The 21,740-nt window shown below is 38.5% G+C and overlaps 1 protein-coding gene across 4 annotated transcripts in view; it reads left to right on the forward strand.

The window, feature by feature from the left end:
• TULP4 (TUB like protein 4) overlaps positions 1-21,740 on the forward strand; it is a 149,247-nt gene that overhangs the window by 82,419 nt on the left and 45,088 nt on the right. For all 4 annotated transcript variants that reach the window (XM_030269537.4, XM_032747558.3, XM_041715194.2 and 1 more), the window contains exons 3-4: positions 11,024-11,152; positions 11,455-11,616. In XM_030269537.4, the coding sequence (XP_030125397.4) occupies positions 11,024-11,152; positions 11,455-11,616 (291 nt within the window). The remainder of the gene's footprint in view (positions 1-11,023; positions 11,153-11,454; positions 11,617-21,740) is intronic.

Genomic DNA, 21,740 nt, shown 5'->3' on the forward strand with positions numbered 1-21,740 from the left:
AGAACAATAGCAGTGATTTGTGCTTTCTGGTGTTGTCTGCTTTGCCTGTTGCTATCCTTCTGTCCAAGTAACTAATTTAACCCTGTATTTATATCTCCCTTGTGTTCTCTGGAAAGTCAGGCAAGTGATATTATTTGTCACTCGGCCAGCTGCATCATGATACAGTTTTTATTTCATGGAGAAATAGTAAATGTAGATTAAACTTCTTAAGAGAAGTTAGCTCTGAAAACAGTCTGTGCAGAACTGCAGGCCAGCCAAAGCAAAGATAACATTTTGAAAATCTGCTATTTGGCATTTCTTAGAGTATGGCATTTCTTTATCTGGTATTCACATTGTCAGAAGTTTGTATCATATTATTGCAAATTAAGTGGGCCAGTGTGTCTCAAGCCTGAATCAGAGCTTCCATGGGGTTAATATATGTATATATATATATTAACAAAATAATTATTGGTAAATATCTGTTGTCTTATTTATTCAAATATGCTACGCTTAATTTCTTTAATTTAAATATTGGGATTTTTAGTTATTGTGTTGTTAATTTGTTTCTCCTCTTTATACTTTTCTGTCCTGAGAGGTGTAGGTGCTGAGTGGCTGTTCTGTCCTTTTTGCATTCCCTGTTTTACAGACTGCTCCCTCCCTTACATTATCCTTCTTGGAAGTAGACAGTATTTCATTTTCCACTTTGTTTTGTATGACCATCTCAGCAATTATACAGCTGTCCTAAATGCCACTAGCTGAACATTGTATGAGTGACCCCACTGGGGCAGCCAGCAGATGGGGTTCAGGTGGTGGCCTTGTGCTGCAAGTCAAAGCAGGTGTCCTACATTTGCAAAATAACATGGTGGAATTTCCTCAATCTCACAAAAGGATTAGGGATGCGTGGTCTTCATGAGTCGCACAAAGACAGTCCAGGCAGTCCAATAAAAATGTATACAGTTGCTTTCTTTTCTCAGTATCTGTGACTCATTTAAGATCACCAGTATTCCTCAGGTGGCCAGAAATGTTCTATAATGGCATGTAACTCACACAGAGGTCATATGAGTGAGCTTGATGATTGGGATAACAATAGTTGGGTATTTCAGATAGCAAAGTAGTCCCACTTCAGCAGTGAAGTGCCCAGCTGTACCATCTGTCTCAAATCCACCTTATAACTCAGCTTAATTACATTAGTGTACAGCTATTATCACCTGGGAGATCATAATAGATTTGAAGAGCTGATCTGTGCTTCTGCTGAAGTTTGGTTTATTTTTAGTTCCTTGTGTTTGAAAAAAATAATTAGGGTTAAATTATTGTAGCTCTTGGAGAAATAATCATGCTTGGACAACACTCTCTGACACTTCTTATGAATTTTAAGGTCTTTTCTGTTTACATTGCTTACAAAAATCAAGTTTTTACTTTATCTCTTAAGGAGTGAAATTCATCTCCTTAGAGAGGGCTTGCACAAATTTTATGCTGCAGTCAGGTTCTATCTAAGACTTGTTTGGTGGACCTTTACAGTGATTTCATCTAAGCAAGTTCAAGCCAAATTATAGTCTAACCTGTAAATTCATGGAGAGAGTCACTGATCAGCTTCTGATTATAAAATGTCCACCACAAATGCTAATGATGATGTTCAGAAGCCTAGAATAATGTTACTTAATTGTTGTGCTGTATGAGTTTGAATATCTGATGAGCAAAAAACGATCTGTCACCTTGGTATATTTGAGATAGACAGACTTAGTGTATTTGACAGGGGCAGATCCTCTGTGTGTGGTCGTGAAGCACCATTATTTTTCTGGCACTTCTCAGAGTAGACTCCAGAAAGTGAAGAACTTGTGTTACCTCTTTCCTCTTGTTAACTAGCACAGTTTTATATAACAGAATTTATATTGCATTTTTAAGAGTTTTCTTTTAAAATTTCCTAGTAGAATTTTTTTTTTATTTCTTGAATAATTTTTTGTGGTTAATATATGCATGTAAAGTTATAAAATTATATTTCACTATTATATGAACACTTGATCAGGAATTTTTAGCCACCAAATTGGGAAGATTGAGTATAAGGAAAGTGTGTCATAGTGACTTCACTGGCTTTTTCCAGCAATTGCCCTGGGAATATTCCTGAACAAGACAGTAGTGTTTATTGTTAACCTGTTTCTTCTGTTCTGTTTTGTTGTTGGTTTCTTTTGCTTTAATTTTTTGTTTTTTTTTTTTTTTTTTTTTTGTTTTGTTTTGTTTTGTTTTGTTTTGTTGTTTTTTTTTTTGCGGGGGGGGGGGGGGCTATTTGGCTATTTTTAAAAGGAAGAGAGACAAGAAAAGCCATAGATTCTTTTACAAGGTTTCTATATCTCTGCATCCAATATTTTTTCTCTATTTTTAGCCAGGTAAAAAAAATACAGTAAGTATTTTAAATCTGCTTTATGCTTGGGGTGTTTTGGTTGGATTTTTCCTTCCCTCAAAACTTCTAATAAAGATGTGCATGAACTCTGAATTCATATAGCACTGATGAGGCATTGGTGGATGTCAGCAAGTGTTATTTTTGTTCTTAAAGCACGAGTTTCTTTTACAATGAGCTTCTCATACTCAGTCCAAAGTGAACGAAAATGTGGAGATTTTTGAAATGGTCCTCATTTTTACCATCTGTAATGTAATTTTGTCAGATGTTAGTTAAATGCACATTAGACTCATCTACTTTTAATTTTGTGTAGACTAAATACCAGAGATTTTTATTCTACTGCTTTTTTTTTTCTTGTGGGAAAATACTCCACCATAGATGCTCAAACCCAAGAACTTCCAGCTCAGCACAGTTATTGCATGTATCTTGTTCTAACAGGAATGAACCTTTCCTAATGGTGCTTGTCAGCAGTTTGCTAGAAAGATGGGGAACTATATTGTTCTTGGTCTTTTGATCTTATAGCAAAATGGTTGTTCATCTTTAGCTAGAATAATTGTCTCTGCTTTCTTTATTACCATGTTTTATCTGTTTGGAAACTACAACAAAGCGAAATCTTTTTCTTGCAGAGGAAGGCGATGAAAGTACTATTTTATCCTTTGCTCATCCTTCCCAACATTCAGTTTTGATTTATTTTTATTTAACTTGGACTTGCTCTTGTGTTTATAGGGAGTATGTATGGACAATTAAACAGACAAATCTTACAGCCTACATACAGGATGACCATTGACAAGAGACAGTGGTAGTAATGTGCATGCTATAAAGGAATTTGCCTCAATGGAACTGAGTGAGGCAAAACTTTAAAATTATTTTTCTTTGGAAACAGCTGTCTTTTCTGTGAAAGAGCTTTTGGGACTTGGGAATCCTTGGGAAGGGAAGGGAGTCAAAAGCACACCATAGACCTTCTCACTGTCACACTGTTGTCTGCAAGATGGGAGAAGAGCAGACCTCCACCAATTTCCTTTTCAAGATAGCTGCACATAGTATGCAGCTATCTTGTGCGTATGGATGATTAAGTCTTAATTTTTTATGCCTTAATTATTTTCTGTCAGATTATAACCAACTATTTTCTTTAATAGCCCTTGAAGAAATAGTTAACAAACTTACTCAACTGAGAGCCACTAGTTAGATACCAACATCTTCTCATCCATGTTAGATTCATGTCACGTGTTATTTTTCTCACATGCAACTTTCTGTTCTGACCTGTCAAATCTGCTGCTGCCCAAACATGGGATATATTTTGGATACACCTAATTTCTGTTGGTGTGGGGGTTTTTTTATGTCCCACAAAACTGTGGCTCTCAGAAGTCACATAAATGTGGTGAGTTCCAAGTGAAAAGAGTCATTCCCTTAGAACTGTGAGCCACTTCATTCATAGGAGCATTATACTTCTTGTTTGGTACCTGTGAGGAGACTTGGGCATGTTTTCCTCTGAAGTAGGCGATAACGTAACACATTTTGTGTTCTGTGAACAAATAAAATGGTTATGTGGCAAATCCTTGGGACTAATAGACATTGAGGAGGGTGTATTTCTTAAAATGAAGTGTATCACTTCAAGAGACTTGTAAAGCTTTAGAGCCTTTCTGAGTCTTCATCTTGGCAGTTTACTATCAAAATGTATTCAGTGAGATGTTGACAGTCTAGGTATTTTTAAGACAACATCTTACACTAAAGGCATTCCTTCCTCAAAGCAGTTCTCTAAAGAATTTTTTTTTTGCCATTGTCTATTTGCCAAAATCACTTCCTAAAGCTTTTCAAGATCAGACTGGCATCCATTGGGGATTTGATGCCAACCATATGATACCTTTCAAAAATAGATATATGTGGTGGGTTGCATGCCTACCTCAAGACATCTTTTAAAAATAGGTGTGTTTGTCATTCATCTGCAAAGCAAATAAACAAGACTGGCTGGGAAACATCAACATTCTTCCCAGTGGGTGAGCAACCAACCTGTTACTTGCAGAGGCTACCAGCCATTCACACACAGAGTTAGGGAGCACAGGGGAATGGATATCTCCCCTGCACGTCCTCAGAGGATTGTGGCTGGTGAGCTGCACTGCTCCTACCTGGCAATTTCTCCTTCTGCAGCTGCACAGGTAATCCAAGTCTTGTCAGCCTGGTGTGGCCCTGGGCATTATGAAAACAAACACTAAGGAGAAAGGGGGGAAAATTAGACCAAGTGCATCCAATAAAATGGCACAGAGCTTCTGATGTATCCCTACATTGTACTTAATTTCAGAGCTTTACCTGAGTTGTTTGAGTTAGGGACTTGGAGTAGGATTTCACAGGAAAGCCACAGAGAAGTCTGTGGTCAGAAGAAAGTACAGGGTTGGACCTGGACCTTTCATCTCCATTAAAGTTAGCACTTTCTTGCTGGTCCAGCCTTACCTCTGATTTCATTTAGCACAAGGCTAAGTCCCCAAGTGACATGCTTAGCTTATTGACAATGTTATACCATGAAATCAGGTTGTAAGCTAAAAAAAAAAAAAAAAAAGAAAAAAAAGAAACTCCTTTCTTAAGAGCAGAACAAGCGAGATGACAGCAGCTGCAGAATAATACACCTCTTTCAATGAAAATGTAGGATTCTAGGGTAAAGGGTGTACTAGTGGCAGTGGAAAGCTGTGCTGGTGGCAGCAGCCAAACCCCCAGGGGCTGTGAGCAGCTGCTGTGCCCATGGCACAGGGCACCATTGACCAAAGCTTATCCGAGGCATGGATAGGAATATTACATGATATCTGTCTCTCAGGTATCTGGAGGCTGCTCCAATCCTTCTAGGAGAGCTCACTTTTATTGTTTAGTCTAGATAAACACGAAGAATTTGGAATTTTGGTGTTTTCTGCCTCTCAGAATTTTGCCATTCATTTACGCCCTCTGTAACCTGCAGCCCCTGTTGTGAGTTGGCAGTTTTTCTCAAGAAATGTAAATGCCATTACAGATTTGCCATTCTTTAGCTGCAGCACAATGTTTGTTATTAATAGTAGTAGTTTCTTCTTAGTAATAATAATTTCTTGATGTGTCTCATACCTAGGAAGGTGACAGCTCCATGTGCAAATGAGGCACTTCCATCCGGTTGTAATGTCACTGAAAACAAAAAGTCAGAGCTCTGCAGGTGTGGGAGAGATAGGGAGTGTATCATTAGGGAATGCAATAGAAGACGAGGAGGATAGGAAAGATGGGTGATGCCAGCTTGCTGTCTACCACATCGGCTGCTTTTTTGTCTGGTGTTATTAGTAGGAGAAATACTTGCTTGATGCTCCTTGTGTGATTGAATTAGTTTGAATGGAGAGAATTATCCTGATGTTATTGTAATGGCACGAAGTAAAGGTCATAAGTGAAGGAGAAAGTAAGTGCAATTGCAAACAATCTGCAGTGTGAGAAATTACGAGAGAGAAAACTTATATAGCCTTTATTTTAAAAAGTACTAATATTTAAAAGACAGTTAAATGTTTCATTGAACTAAACATGAGCAGAACCATTTAGAACTAAATACTGGTTATAGGTAAAGTATAGTGAGAATCAATAGTTCATTAACTACAACTCCACTGCTTATTCTAGGTGCCTGTTCCAACTTTCAAATTATATTTTAGTTACAAAAATTCACTACAGTTAACTAATTTCAGTTAGTTGCTAGTGAATATACAAAGCTGGCACAGGTTCGTCAAGGATTGATAGGGATGTGTATTCATGCGCATACCCATGTTATATGTATGAAATGTATGTTCACATATGTGTATATACATGTAGCTGTATCTCTCTGTATAATGGAGGGAGAGGCACTGAAATACAGTAAGCATGTAAAGGTAATTTCTCTGGTTCTTGTACTTGAGTGTTCCTTTTCTGTTTCCACTCTACACCTCTCTTTTTCCTTTGATAGATATACTTAGAGATTTTTTCAGCTCTGTGGCCATTAATAAACTGTAATGTGTGCCAGTGTGTTGCACCTACTGTATGCACATATTTATCCTTTGTTGTAATCATGAGTAAAGATCAATGTATTTATTAGGGTCTTGGATAACGGGACTACTTGATAAAGCAGATAGGTGATGCTCAGTGACTCCAGGTAGATTGTCCAATCCCTTTTGTCAGTGATTTTTTCAACTTTTATATGTTCCTTTAAAAAGTTGAGTACTTTCCTAAAAGCTTAGGATTGGAAGAAGCCCTTGGATAGACTGAGTTCTGTACTCTGCTGCTGTAGGCAACAGATTTGTGATTCTGTCCTGGAAACAGTTAGGTCTCGTGCTGTCACTGTTTGGAAGGTGGAACTATTTCAATAAGTTTCAATAGCATTAGAAATAAAGTATGATTTATCTAGGGAGGGAAAGGCCAGCTATTCCATATGCTCAATGGAGTTATAATGCATCATGTCCTGTGCTCCATGCAAAGATGTCAATTTCACTTGTAATTGCAGAAATGTTCATCCTGAATACAGGAATGTAGCTCTTTGGGTGTAGCAAATTGGGCAGTAATCAAACACTGGCATGGAGTATTCTCTGCTCTCTATTGCTGTGGGAATCCATCTGCAAGCACATATCCATAGCATATGTGAAAATGAATGCTGGAGAAGACCTCTATCTTTAGAGCATATGCTTCTCCCCAGTAAAATGGATAGAGGATCAGAGATTTAAAAAATGAGTCACTGTGACTCACTACAGTATATCCATAATAAAATCTATCTAAATTTGGTAAGGAACTCTAGGAACTAATTGCCCTAGTTACTTACCCCTTTTATTTTTTTTTAGATGTTTTTCCCTTGCTCCTCTAGCAATTATGTACTGTATGTACAGAAATAAGATTTCAGTAATGACTGTTGTGTGGTATTCTAGATTAAGGACTTCTGCTCTTGCAAAACTGATTGGTGTCATATTTTCTATTATCTCCTTCAAAAACTGTAATGAAATTAGCAATAACAAAAGCTCTCCAAATGCTTTGGATTTTAGTGGTCTTATATTGTGTTAGAAAATGTGAAAAAATGATTTAAAATGTCAATAGCATAAAATAAATTTAGATTATCAAACCTGGTTTCTATTGGGAAGAGATCACATTTACTCTAAGTCACACATTTGCTACTCTGAAATTACAGTTACTCAAAATTTCTTGTCTAAAATCTTAACTAGATGATAACATTGTTAGCAGCATTAAAGTATGCAGTCAATTCTTGGGTAAAGTTTCTAGCACATTTAGGATTAATTAAATTTAATTCCTAAACATCAAATTGGCAATTAAACCAGAGGTGTTGAAGGTCCTGAATGCTGAACTTTTAAAACAAATTTTTGCCACTATTCCTTGTATAAAAAGGAGCTCAAAGAAAACATAAGATTGACTCAAAAGCTCACAGCTTTGTGGAAAGCATCCTGTTTAGGGGCAGATTTTTGGCCTTTACATTGTGCTTAATAAATATCTCAGGCCAAGTTTTATTAATGAGAGATCCTATCCTGTGTAAGAGAGTGGTTTAGAAGCTGATTAATACCTGTGATACATTTTTTTTTTCCAAGAGTAGAACGACCAAAATTTGTATTTTTTATAGAATTAAAAACCCCCACAACCAACCAAAAAACAAACAAAAATAATTAGACAATATAGAAAGGCTGTGTGGACCACAAGTGGTCCGCAGACAACTTATTTTTGTGTACCAGCATTCTCGCTCTTTTGAGTACAAGATAAAACAGTTCAGACCTTCAATACCTGTGTGAAGATGCTAAGTAGAAAGCAGAGGACCATAAAGGCAGAAGTAAAAATAGGTCCTCTGTGACTTGAAGCTGTTAGTGAAAGTAATGATATCTTTGCATTTATGGGTTAGCACTAAAATTCCTCTTTGTAGAGGGGTAATTCAAGCTTATGCATTATTTAAGTGTGCTATCAATGGGACATGTTTTCATATGCTTTACATTTGAGCCAACATAAAAGCCAAAAGTCATCTTAACACTTAGGGCAATCCTTCCTTTCTATATCTCTTCTTCAGCACACTAAGTGTCTAAAATGAAATTGGAAATACTCAAGGCAGTTGTGGACTCAGCACCTGTAGTCAGATGTTAAATGTAAATTACAGGATCATCTTTAAAATGACCTCATAAAATAACATTTGCTGTGTGTTTAAATGAGTTGAATTTTCAAATTACAAATTTGCTTCCTTATGAGGCTGTTATCAGAAGGCATAGAAAAATCATTGTCTGGCTTTCATTTCTCATTATAAAGCAATAAGTTTATTTTAGAAGTTACTAATTTGTATCTAATTGAGATGGATGGAGGCTCTAGTTTATCTTGTTTACATTCAAATGTAGTCTTGGATGTTCTAGCAAGTCTAAACAAAAGACAGGTTGTACAGAATCTGAATGAAAATTTTCAAGTTTTAGCAAGATTCTTATTTAAAATAGAAAAGAAAGAAAACACAACAAAGTAACTGCTGTCACTTTGCCCATAATTCATGTTGCAAAGTCAACTTGTGTGTCTAATCTATAAAATGGTGTCTTTATCTCAAATCTTTGCCAGACTGAACAGGGCAATTTTAAGACAGGTAGTAGCATTCTTAGTGGTGTTAGCTAAAGCATTCACGTAATTTGAACAACTAGTTCTCTTTCTTTTCCTAAATTCTGCCTAGCAATTCATTCTGATATGATGCAAACTTCATTTGGTATGATCTGTGAAACATGAGCAGTGTCTAAGTGTTTAAAAATTGATGTTTTAGGGCTGATAAGTGTCTTCCACTCTTTAATGGTCATCATTAGCCTCAGCAGCTCCCAGCTTTTAAAGATGAAGATTTTTTCAATGTTATCCTTGATTTTTTTCTTCACTTCTTTCATAATACTGTTAGGCGTTGCTGGCAAGTACACTTACTTCATTGTTGCATTTTGCCTCAGGGTGAATGAAATTATGGCTCTGTGCATTTGATTTATACCAAAATGAAAACAAAATTTTGACAAATCTGTACTATTCTTGTTTAGGTGGAAGGGACAGAGTGAAATCTCCAACAAAATGCATCTCCTTGCATTGCTATAATGGAATATTTTATTTACTGCTCTTCCAGCGTAAGATTTTTTTTTAAAAGCTGATATAATCCATCTAGGGGCATTGTATAATTTGCCCAACTGGAAACAGGACTGGTGACTTAGAGTGCAGCTGCAAGGTTATATTAAGTAGAAGCCAGTGTTTTTCTGCAGAATCTCAAATGGGATACTTCTAAGCTGTGTAACAACAGAGGGGTGATTTGTCATACTTGCTTCTCCCCATAAGCTTTGCATATGAACGAAGAAATGTTTTTTCTGTGATTGTTTAATTGTTCAAGGGCTGGTGCTTCAGGCTGGTGAGCTCCACTGATAAACATGTTCTTAAGCTGTGACCTTGACACTCTGAATAAGTGTAAGATCATCCCTCAGCTGTCTAGTTTAGGTTTTAGGTATGCGTATTTATATCCCAAATAGTTCTGGAAACGACTGCTGATTTCTTTATGAAGTGGGAAGGATCTGTCTACTCATCTTGGGACTGGAATCTTTAGGAGGATCAGTCTATCTCTGTAAACAGCAAAATATATTTCATGGAAAATGTTTCCTACTGCTTTTAGAAGATTAATTATTTATTTTGTTTTATGAAAAAGTGTCATTACAGCTGGATGTTTATCAAGTAGTTGAAATAACACTCTACTAATTGAGTATTTAATATGTGTTTACTTTGTTTTCATACTTTCTGTCTCAGTAAAATAGCTAGGGGGGAAATTATTTGTGTGCAAATGTAAGTGTCCCATATATATCTGCATGTTTTTGAAATAAAACTAATTTGGAAAAAATGTTTTTTTGAGAAAAAACTAATTTAGAAAAAAAATTTTTTAAAGAAAAAGTCACTAACAGAAGGTAAATTGTTTTATTGCTAATTTTTGCTTCAGGCAGTAGGATGACATGCTTTTTCAGTTTTATACTGAGGTCTCGAGAGATACTGTATTTGTTAAATTGGTATTAATTAAAAATGAGAGAGCAATTTGGTCAGTTTGGAATTGATTAGATTCTCCAGAAAACCTCAGATAGCTCTAATGTGGAGAGAAGAATCTAAAGCTGCTTTGTATTCCTTTTGCATTCACTAGCAAAGCAACTTTCCTATGAAATTTCTATTTTTTAATAATTTGAAACTCTCAGGGGTCGTTTTGAATATGAGTATTCAATCTGAGTATTTAAATTGTGTGCAGAGCAGGCCACTTTATTTGAAGTCAGCAAGAGGTGATGATTTGATGAAGAGTCTGGCAGTCTCTGAAATTACAGTGGGGGAATCATTTGAGGGAGTGTTGGATAATCTGTGCAGGGCTTCCTGTTTGCAGCTTCTATAATGAAGTCCTGTGTTCCAGTGTTCCCTGTGATTTTATTGAAAGTGTGCAATGCCTTCCAAAAAGGCCTGACGGTGAGAGATTGTGCATTTCCTGACAACTGTGGCAAAACAATTCCAGCTGTTCTTGAGAGGCACCTAATGCTGGGCCAAAAACTGCCATTTTGTGTGTCTTTACGGTTTAAATGCAATAATATTTATTTGGCAGTATTGTTTAACTGGTTCTTGTTGAATAGCTGTTAGCACAACATGCAGTTTTGGTAATGCTGTTTTTGTTTGTAATCTTTTAAGGTTGTGCTGGTGAGATGGAATGAACCATTCCAGAAATTAGCAACCTGCGATGCAGATGGAGGAATATTTGTTTGGATACAATATGAAGGCAGATGGTCTGTGGAGCTTGTGAACGATCGTGGGGCACAGGTTGGTATGCATGTTTTCTCTGCAGTCAAGAGTGACCAGGTCTTGAGAGACCAAATTAAGAGGACAAGGAATGAGACTTTTTACCTTTCAAAAAGCACAGGATAAACATTTCTTTATTGAAAGGAACGTGCAAGAATTGTCACAAAGGCACTTGGCAAGCTTTCTCCATTATGCATGACATCAGAGCTTCAGCTAGGCTAATAGTTGGCCTGTCTCATTCTGTGCACTGCTGCCTTTTATTACAACAGCAGAAAAATCCTACATGGCTGATACATCTATTTTCTTGTCTTTGATATGTTAAGGTAAGCGACTTTACATGGAGCCATGATGGGACTCAGGCACTTATCTCCTATAGAGATGGATTTGTGCTGGTCGGTTCAGTCAGCGGACAAAGACACTGGTCTTCAGAAATAAACTTGGAGAGTCAGATCACGTGTGGCATATGGACTCCAGATGACCAACAGGTAATGAAAATGGGGCATTTAGGAGTGTCAGTTGGGTTGCATTGGTATGCTATAGAATACACTTCTTAAAAAGTTACCAAGTAAAATGGTCACGTGGAAATGTCAGTTTCCATCAAAACTGCTGCTCCCCCTGAGAATGAAAATTTTGTTAATCCTGTTGTTCTTATTAGGCAAACATGATAGTGTATCAAGTTCCCTGTCATCACTTTTCACCCTGATACACACACAGTCTTACTCCAAGTTAGTTGTTTGAGACAGGAATATGTTAATTGACCTTTAATTTGTTGTTACAGCTATCTTATAAATGCATTTGAGCAGAGATACAGCCTGGACTATTAAACATCTGACTGGTCATTTCTGTGTAGATTTTTCCAGTCTACACAGGCAGCAAAAGCAGTTCCAGCAGCACATATGGTTATGTTTTGCATTCACATAAGCAAATGTATGTAATTGAGTGTTGAAGAGATGTCTCAATGTGTCGGAACCCAGGACATCCCTCTGGCTGCCCTGGCTGTCTTGAGACCCTGGCAGGGGGCTCAGAGACCTTGGCATGAAGTCAAAACTCTTGTGGCTTCAGTTTTAGCCCGTGGAAAAAACTGCCAACTTTGTGTGAGGAATTACAAGCCACAAGTGTTTGAGTAGTGTGGTAGTTGAATTAACAAAGAGTGAAAAAGTAGAATTTTGGGGCTTTTTAGAATGGGGTTCAAGGGGACAAGATGGAGGGATTTGGGCGTGTCCTGACCTCCTTCTCCTCTTCTTGCCCTCCATATCTTGCTGTGATGGTGATACTTTTCTATTGGTTTAAGGTAGAGACACGCCGTCTAACATAAATGATAGATATTGGCACAATATTGTAAACATAGTACATGTAGTTTTTGGTATAAAATGTAAACAGCGCCCTAGAGGGCAGACAGAATGCCATGGGCGACTTGCTAGACGGAGCTCAGCAGATCAGAGAAAAAATGTTATAGATAAGAAAAAATAAACAACCTTGAGAAGCCAACCCTACACATTCAGACTTCTTTGGCTGCACGGGCTGGGAAACAAGGACTTTTACATTCTCAGGGTCACGTTGACACCCGGACCCCAAGATCAACCTTATGCAAATAAAATTTAAAAGAATAAGTTTCGCTGAGCTTTGAAAAAGCCAGTTAAAAAAAAATCTTCTTTACCATTTTTCTGCAGAATTATACAATAGTGCACACAGCAGCATTTCCAGCATGGCTGTAGCTGGGGTGCTGGTTTCATTTGCAGGATTTACCCTGGTCCCTTGCTTTTCACTGCAGAGCTGACTGGATTGGTGTTTCTTTCCACATGCTTGCTGTCATTGTGGTTGTGTGTGTGTGTATAATTTAGTGCTGAAGGAAATTATGGCCATAGAAGAGTGCAAAGAGAAACTCTGCTAGGATCACAGTTGGATTGTTTTCCTTCCTTCATTTTGTACCATCATGGAAAGATTCTGCTACAAGGCTCAATTCTGAAAGGTAGATTCTGCTACTACTCAATTTAGAATACTGTAAATTCATCCAAGGTAAAGTTATTTTGGGAATTGCTAGTGGAATATGATAACACTAATAATATACATTTCTGCAGCAGCATCTAATAATTTTAGAGTGCTCTGCATAGAATAATGAATTAATTATTGCAAAACTGCTTTTTAAAGCCAGGGGGCCTGCATGCCTCTTTTTGAATCTAGGGAAATGCAAATCTTGACAATAAATAATTTACTTGAGATCAAGAGGAAGAGACAAACAGCAGAAGTAGGAGGGGAAGCTAAGATCTAATACCTCTCAGTCCTATGTTTTAAACATGAGGCTACCCCATTTATGTGATGCTCAGTTGTTGCTACTGTATTTGGAAATATCTTCACTTGAGTGTTTAATTTGGAGTGGCTGACTGCATTTAATTCAGTTTAGCCAATATGTTTGTGCTTTCTAATCTGGATGCTCCATAAGTGGTTATTCCAGGAGACAAACACTTGTTTAGCATCCAGATAAATGCTTTCGAACATAATGGCCAATTCCAGCTATGTGAAAATGACTTGCTTAACTTACAGACTCTGCTGCTGACAAACTCCCTGAAATAGAGACCCAAACCAGCCTTGAGTTTGATGTTGCTCTGTACAGCTCTCCCTAACTGTGTGGTTTGCAGGGATTTGTGTCCAAATGATGATAGATCTTTGTCCTATTCTCTGGAGCTGGTGGAAAGAAGCGATCTTCTAAAATATATTTAGATGTACTTGCCTCTGGAGGCACGAGGAAACATGAATCACAGAGGTGCTGGGTGAGAGACTATGCTCAGTTAAAATTAAAAATAGCAAACAGGGGGGAAGGACGTTGCATACATTACACATAAATAAGTGTTTGTGGAAATGGATACCCTTACTAGCTTATTGCCTTACCCAAATTTTCTCCTGACTTGTATGTGTGCAAATGAGAACAGAATACTATTCTAGTCTAGAGTAGCTTCAGCATCTTCCCTATTGTTTAATGTACGCTGCTTGTCAGTACAGTGACTGAAAGATAAATGCTGACATTTAAATTTAGATTTTTCTACTGTTCTTTTTGTTACCCTTCTGGCACCTTGAAGGTTGCTAGTGAAAGTATTATATTCCACAGTCCCATGACCTTTAACACAATTATAGGGGGACTGTATTGTTCAGGATCAATTTTCTATTGTCCTGATAAACTTGTTCAGTGTAATGTGTCTGTTCGCTTCACTCTTCAGTTCTCTTGACTTTCTCCTTCACTCCCTTATGCATGCATCCTGGTGGTTTCTCCCATCTCCTCCATCTTTTCTCCTGTATATTCAGCACTAGTAGGCTGACACCTCTGTCACTCCTTGCTATGGATGGCTCTGTGGCAGCTCTGCAAGAGGAGGGTAATTTCCTGCCATCTCCTTTCTATTGGAGACAAGGAAAAGTTGGAGCTGTAATATTGGCACCATCTTTTTGTTTGACAGTGTGTGTGGACTCTGGGTTTGTGTTGTTACTGTGCTTGAAGTAAAGCACCTTTGAGGTAGTGGCTAATCTGTAGAGATGGGATGAGAACTAGAGAAGTGGCCAGGGTGGACTACAGTCCTGCTGAAATTGAGCATATAATTGTATCTTTTGACTGATGTGGTACATACTCTGCCCTAATTGAGCTGTCAGCTGATTTTATTAATACTAGATAAAATTGTTCTGCATTTTCTTTTAGGAAGAGAGTGTTACCATTCTTCTTGTGGCTTAGTTGTTTTTCAGGTTTTTTGAACTCTCCTTGTTTGTCAGGGACAAACTTATTTTGAGTCACGTGGTTGACTGCAGTGCTTTTTCTCAGCATCATCTCTCTCAGATGAACTTCTCATGAAGGTCACAGGTAGATTTCTGCTGTAGTTCACACCCAGATCTTGAGTATGGACTTGGAGCTGTGGGCTTCTTTGGCTAATTCAGTACATAGGCCTTTTGAATGTGGTTCTGCATGTTTATTTTGGAGGACTAGAAGTCAGTTTTCTCACCTCACTGTGCGTCTGTAGGCCCACTCATTCAGGCATTTCCTCCTCCTGTACCCTATAACCAGAGCACACATCTAGCCAAGACAGGGCCCCACTGGGCTCCTGGGGATGTACAAATGGAAGATTTTGTAAGACTGTGCTGTCTGTCTCTCAGGCAGAGTCCCATACTTGCATGGATGGGATTACTCAGGAGTGGGACTTTCCTTGCAGTTTTTAAATTGTTTTTTTCAGGGCAACAAGAGGCTGTAGGAGTCATGTGGAATATTTTTCTGGTGAGCAGGCTTACCAGATCATGTAGGATCACAATCATGTAGGGGTGAAAAGTATATTTGAAATTAAAAATAAATTTGAAATATCAGAGAATGATGTGTCTTGAGACAGTTCTGTGGCATTTTTCTATGCTTGTTTTCTAAGAGGGAGTGTACATAGCAAGCAGATTGAGGACTTTACAAGTGAGAAAATCATGACTTTTGTTTAACCAAAGGGCTTATTTATAATTATAGAAGCAATGTCAATAAGTAATTGAGGATTTTTCCTAAACCCACAAGTTGTACAAAACATTTTTCCAGTGCTTTATCTCCCTTCCTGTGTGTTTGCTGAGCTTGCAGTGACATTTTTTCTGTCAACTTCCCTGCCCTCAGGCCACTCTTTCCCTCTTCTTCTCCCTATACTTTACCCATTAAAGAGATTATCTCTCTTCATGATGGAGAAAAACAGTGTCAGATAACTGGGTGAGAACTGTAGAGAATTATCCCTTTGTTTATAGCAATATAGTGTAACTCCTTGAACTTCCCTGGGCTTGTTGCTGTTGCTGTTTCTGTGTGTGAAAAGGGAAGTCACTCTCCAACAGAGGAAACCCTCAATGAAAATGAGTTAATGTATTTTAATTCCTGGATATCCCAGGAGGTGCTAGTAACCTATATTTGTCCCCTGCATCTCTGCTAGTACAAATTATTAGACTTTTCTGACAGCTGTAAGGGCCCATTTCTGGTTTTCCCCCCGCTCCCATTTTCCTGTTCTAAGCTTTTATTTCTGGAAATTCAAGGACTGGACAGGATTCTGGCTAGAAAATGACAGGTATATATATACATGCGGGTATATGTGAATTTTGCCAGCATGCTTCCTTCCGTTTGCTTTGAAAATAAGTATATAAACAGGTAGGCTAATTTGATTTACATCCTGCTGGGTACAACATTAACTGTTGTTCGTGGCCCCATTGCAATGCAACATTCACCAGTACAAAAATGAGTAAATACAGGCCCCAAGGTTCAGCCTCTTCTGTGCCTAATCAGACAAAATGAGACTCTTGGTGAAACAGAAAAGCAGCAGCGTGTTAGGAACAGAGGTTCTGTAATGCCCTGGAAGAGAACAGTGAGACCAGCAGCAGATGAATTGTGTGGTATCAAACACAATGCAGGGTGCAGGAGCTCTGTATATTGTTTTTTTTCAAAGTCTCTTGAAGCTTGCAGTAGCTGTGCAGGGAGGCAGTTTCTAGGCTGTTGCTCACTCCTGCTCCCAGCATTTGCCATCCTATTCCCATGGCAACCACAGAGATGCTTCAGCATCTTTTTTCTGTGACAGGCAGGAGGCAGGGGCAGGCTTCAGCTCCTTCCCCCTGCCTGCAGTGCATCAGGGTGGAGCCAGAAGGGAGCTCCAGGTGAAGCAGGGTGTGGGTGTTGTTCCTGGGCCCAGCAGTGGTGGTGGCATCCCTGTGCTGGCACAGCACACGGTGCCAGGGGTGTCCCTGCACAGGATCAGCTCCGTGCTGTGCCCAGCGCTGCCGGGGGCAGCCACAGCTCTCAGGGGCTGTAGGAGCTGATTAAAAATGGTTACTGTCATTAACCATTAAAAATGGTGCTGTCAAATGGTTACCAGTGGCATCAGGTGTTTCATGAGCTTCTATCTCAGAGTTCTTGAGTTTGGTATGGCTTTAGTCCTTGGCAGGAATTTTACCTAATAAATCCCCTTTAGTACAGTCTGCTTATGGATCCTCTATTTTCATCTGTGAACTATGATTTGCAGTTGCTACTACATTTTCAAGGAAATGATGTTCTGAGCAGCTCCTAAGCTGAAAGTATCGCCTTACGTAGCTTTCAGAACACAGCTTAAAACCATAGAATTTATAAGTGTTTGAAAATGTTGCATCTGTTTGGGCTCTGCTGTTGCCTTCTCACCTACATCTGCATTTTCCTGTGGCTCTGAAACGAGATGTTTGTGCTCTCATTCACCCTCCTGTTTTGGTTTTATTCAGGTACTGTAGCACACATTTAATTTGGGCAGTCCTTGCTTATGGTAGTCACACTGGTCAAGTTTAATTATTCTCAGACATCTGAAGTTGTGTAATAAAAATCTTGACGATGACCTTCTAATGAGTTGACAGAATGATGAAAGGGAGCTACAAAGGGGCAACTGGGGCAGTATGGGGAAGGTAGCTATTTACTGTAATTATTATGAATGACGAGAAGGAAGGACAAAACAAAAAAGGTTACAGCTTGTAAAATTTGAAAACGTAAGCAATTTTTTTTTACTTTATTAAAATAATTCTTGTTCCTATTAAGAATTTATGGGTTCACATAAAGGAGCCTTAAAGATGCCAGGGAATAATTGTATTTTTTTGTCTTAACATATAAAAGGCATTGTTTTCTCCCAGCACTTCTGGATGTAGAGGCTACCAAGTGATGGTTACAATTACTTGGGCCACTCAAAATTGCACTGTAAGATACAGTCGTTGAGGAAGATCTGAAAGCCTTATTTTCATTGATGGATGAATTACTCAGATTACTGGGAAAAATGGCTGGAGACTTTAACATTGAAGATGTGTTATTAATTAACTAGGCAGTTTATTCAAGCCACAAGGACTGCAGACAATGGTTGAATCGCATATAAGCATTTTAACATTGCATGCTGCATAATTGAGCAGCATCAAAAAGAGGACAGGGAAAGGAGACTTCAGTTGTCTTTCAAGATAAATCCATTTGTTGTATAAAACAAACAGATAAAACCCATCACAGCTTTACAGTCTAATATTTTAGACTGTTTTTAGAAGCATTTCAAACCTTTGTGGCAAACTTGCTATTAAAATTAATGATTTCTGCTTACTTGTGCTAAGGGGTCTGTAAATATTTACTAAGCTATTTCAGCCTTTTGTAAACAAAATATGTGGGGGGGTTTATATAAACTGAAAATGTTTAAATATTTTTGCAGAGTGTTATATATTTATATATGCTGGAAGACAGTAACACTTTGTTTTTGCTCTTTGCTTGGAGAACTTGATTTTTATGATGATACATAATAGTGACAGATTTTGTGGGAAAAGTAATGTGAATTTTAAGTGGTATTTTGCCTTTCTTTCTCCCATCTCTTTTTATTATATTGTTTTCAGGCTGTATTGTGCTATTTCCTAAATAATAGATACCGCTTTTTTCCTCCTCTTTTTTTTCTGATAGCAGTGTCTGGCTGTATTAGCATTGTTTTTCCTTTGCCTTTTTGTCTCAAGTAGGTTTTTATGCATCATTCTGCTGAGAATACAGCTTCCAGAAAGAAGGAAGGAGAAAACTTAGCTTGGCGCACTGTGTCATTTCTTGGTTGCACTTTCCTTTTTTTCACTAGCAATGGGTAGCTACACTGCAGATTTCTGTGCTCAGATGAGGACTTTCTAGGCTTTGCCTTGAGTTCTCGGGAGGGTAGGCAACAAGGATGTTCTCCTTGGAGTCTCTAGGGCTCATGCACAGCTTCAGGAGCTATGGCATCTATCTGTGGGTTTATTCCAGACAATTTTTTCCTGCCAGAAAGCCTAGTCTGTGCTGCACAGTTACTGAGCGGGTAATTGGAGGAACAGAGCAATAAGGTGATACTTCAATGTGCTTTCTTCTTCCCACTCGCTTCATCTGTGCCTTGCCTAATCTTTCCCTGGATGCTCTTCATCCAGCCTGCAGAGTCAAGGCACTGAGAGAGCTAACGAGATGGTGCCATTTGTTCTAGTCATGAGAGCTGTAACATGGGGGTTGTTTATGGGCTGATGGCATCATGGCTCGTTTTCGCAGTAGCTCCTGCAGTGCTTCGTGTCAAAGCTGTTTCAGATGAGTCTTGTGCAGAAATTTTTCTCTTAATGACTCTGTCTGAAAGGAGTAATACAACTGTTTTAATGTTTTGCTCGTCCTTGTAGACAGAGTATTTTCTGTTAGTGCAAAATCAAATGCCTGAGTGGATTTCTACATCCCTTTGGAAGCACAGTGTACTAGGATGTACAGATTAGCCTCAACAGCGCACCTTGTGACTCTTTCTCTATGACTCTCAGGTCACAGTATAGGTATTTGAGTTGTCTGGAATCTGAAGTTTAAATGCTGCACATTCTACCACGTCTTTGCCTCCCTCAGGACAGAAGGATGTTGATGGCAGTGGCAAGCCAGAGATGGAGGGAGAGATGAAAACTTGTGCTATTCAGTTGATGTGTCCACTTAGCATTTTTATACCCTGGTGCTGTTTTACATTTTGAAGCATCAATGTTTGAGTCAGCAAAGATGAATGCAAATAGAAACAAGACTAGTCTCTGTGTGGGAGGTGTCAGGTATGAAAGAAGTCGTTTGCCTCTCCTCTCACCTTGCTGGCACTTGTACAGAAAAAAATTTGCTTATATAGCCTGAAGTCTTTAGTTCTCTGAGACAGGGAGCTTACTTGAACTTGTGGTTTTGAAAAGCTCTGTGCTATGCTTCAGCCCTGGGGCAAATAGTAAGAATGAAGTTTTGCAGTGCACCTCTGCAAGGGAGCAGCATGCACTTATGCTGTATTTTAGGCAGTGTAGGGAAAAAATTGAACCTTCTGCAGGAAGGTGCTCTCTAAGGAGAAGTCGTACGTAGGGTAAGAAAAATGCTTTGTTTGTTCAGATTTTGAACTGGTCAGGAGAGGGTGCATGAGTGGAAGTGTAATTCCTACAGAGAGAAAACTCTCCAAACTGTGTAGGTTTTACAGCATTTTTCAGGAAGAGTCCATTATTCCACTGCCAAAGCCACTTGGCTAAGAATACTTTGGCCCCAGGATCCCTTCGGTTCATCTAGAGCTTTGTGGTCTTTTCACTTCAGAAGAAATGTAGCTGCCAGTGTGGTTGATTTGGACTTTATCATCACTGGTACTTAATCCATCAATTTTTTTGAGGTTTAGTAAGAAGACCAGGAGCCAAATGGGGTCTTGAACTTGGGGTCAGATGTCTTCAAGCCTGCAAATAGTCTGAAACCTTGGTGCAGAAAACAGGGATTAGAGTGATTGAATCTTGAGGAGGATATTTGTGGATTTCTGCACTAGGTTTTGTCTAGGAAAGCAAGGCCATGTTTCATAGTAAATGGCAGAGGAAAGGTGATATTTTTGGAAAATGGTATCACATAGTCTTTTCATTGATTTGACAAAAAGAGATAGTATACCAATGGAAAGTGGGAGCAATATCTCTTTATTCTCCAAAACCTTTGCCATCGATGTTTCATCCTGCATGGGTTCAACTTGAGCTCTCTGTTCTTTGTCCAGGATCCAGTTTCTTGTCAGAATTCAGATGCTGAGGGATTGTTGGCAAGCTAAAAAGGAATGAATCCTTCCTTGCTTTCCTTCCTTTTTAAGAGAATAGTCATTCTTCTTCAGTGCCTCATTCAGTAACAGTTTATTACTCAACCTGACTCCATGTTGACTCAGTTACACTTGACCTCACCCATTCCACCTATTTCCTGACCATGCTAAGTTACTGCTCTCTGCCAGCACACAAGGCCTCCAAGGAGAGGACAGAAGTTAAGGGATTAACTTCCATTAGTGTATAGCTTAACCCAGGGGCTTCTTGATTTTCTGAAATTCAAAACAGCAAGCACATTGCTTCTAAACTACTTTGTATTGCATTTTCACTGGTTGAGAGTGTTGTCCTTGTTTCTAAGTAATACTATTTTCAGTTAGGGGAAAAAAGCAAACCACAAAACCCCAGCAGAAACTCTCAGACTTCTAAAGCTCTGAATGAGATTTGAGCTTCAGCAGTCAGCATATCTTTCAGGAAATAACTAAAACCTAACTTGGGAATAATGCAGGAGACTGCCAAGTGTATCAGTTGACTTCTTTTCCTGATTGAGTGTTTGTTGGTAAAACTAATTGCATTTTCCCACCAGATGTTGTTTTAGTTGCTATGTATAATTTCATATTTGTGAAGAATATGTGTTTTCAGAGACAGACTTTCCTGGCAATTTTGTGGTAATCAGAAAACAACACTGCTCGAAGAATATCCCAGAGTACTTCTGCTGTGGGAGCTCGGTGGTTCAGGCTTGGAGTTCTGTCCAAGTTAATTGTCACAGATGATGTTCTATAGAAGGTGTTCAGCTGTTGGCCTTTTATTCATTTTGTATGCTGCTTCAAATGTGATTTTTTTTTTCACATTTTTATTAAACTGAGGCATATCATTAATGCTGTGAACACTATACAGGAGGGCAACTCTTCACTTAAAAATCTAATTCCTATAAGATGCTTGCTTGAAAAATGTCTTCAAAAGTCAAGAAAGAATATAGAAATGTGTGTGCCTGGAACACACAAGTCAGAATTAGTCAAGGTATAATTGCAAGAATGTATAATAATCAGTCTTTCTGTGATTTGCCAGAATGCTTTCATATAAC

The sequence above is a fragment of the Taeniopygia guttata genome, chromosome 3, assembly GCF_048771995.1.
Source record: "Taeniopygia guttata chromosome 3, bTaeGut7.mat, whole genome shotgun sequence".
Classification (NCBI taxonomy): domain Eukaryota; kingdom Metazoa; phylum Chordata; class Aves; order Passeriformes; family Estrildidae; genus Taeniopygia; species Taeniopygia guttata.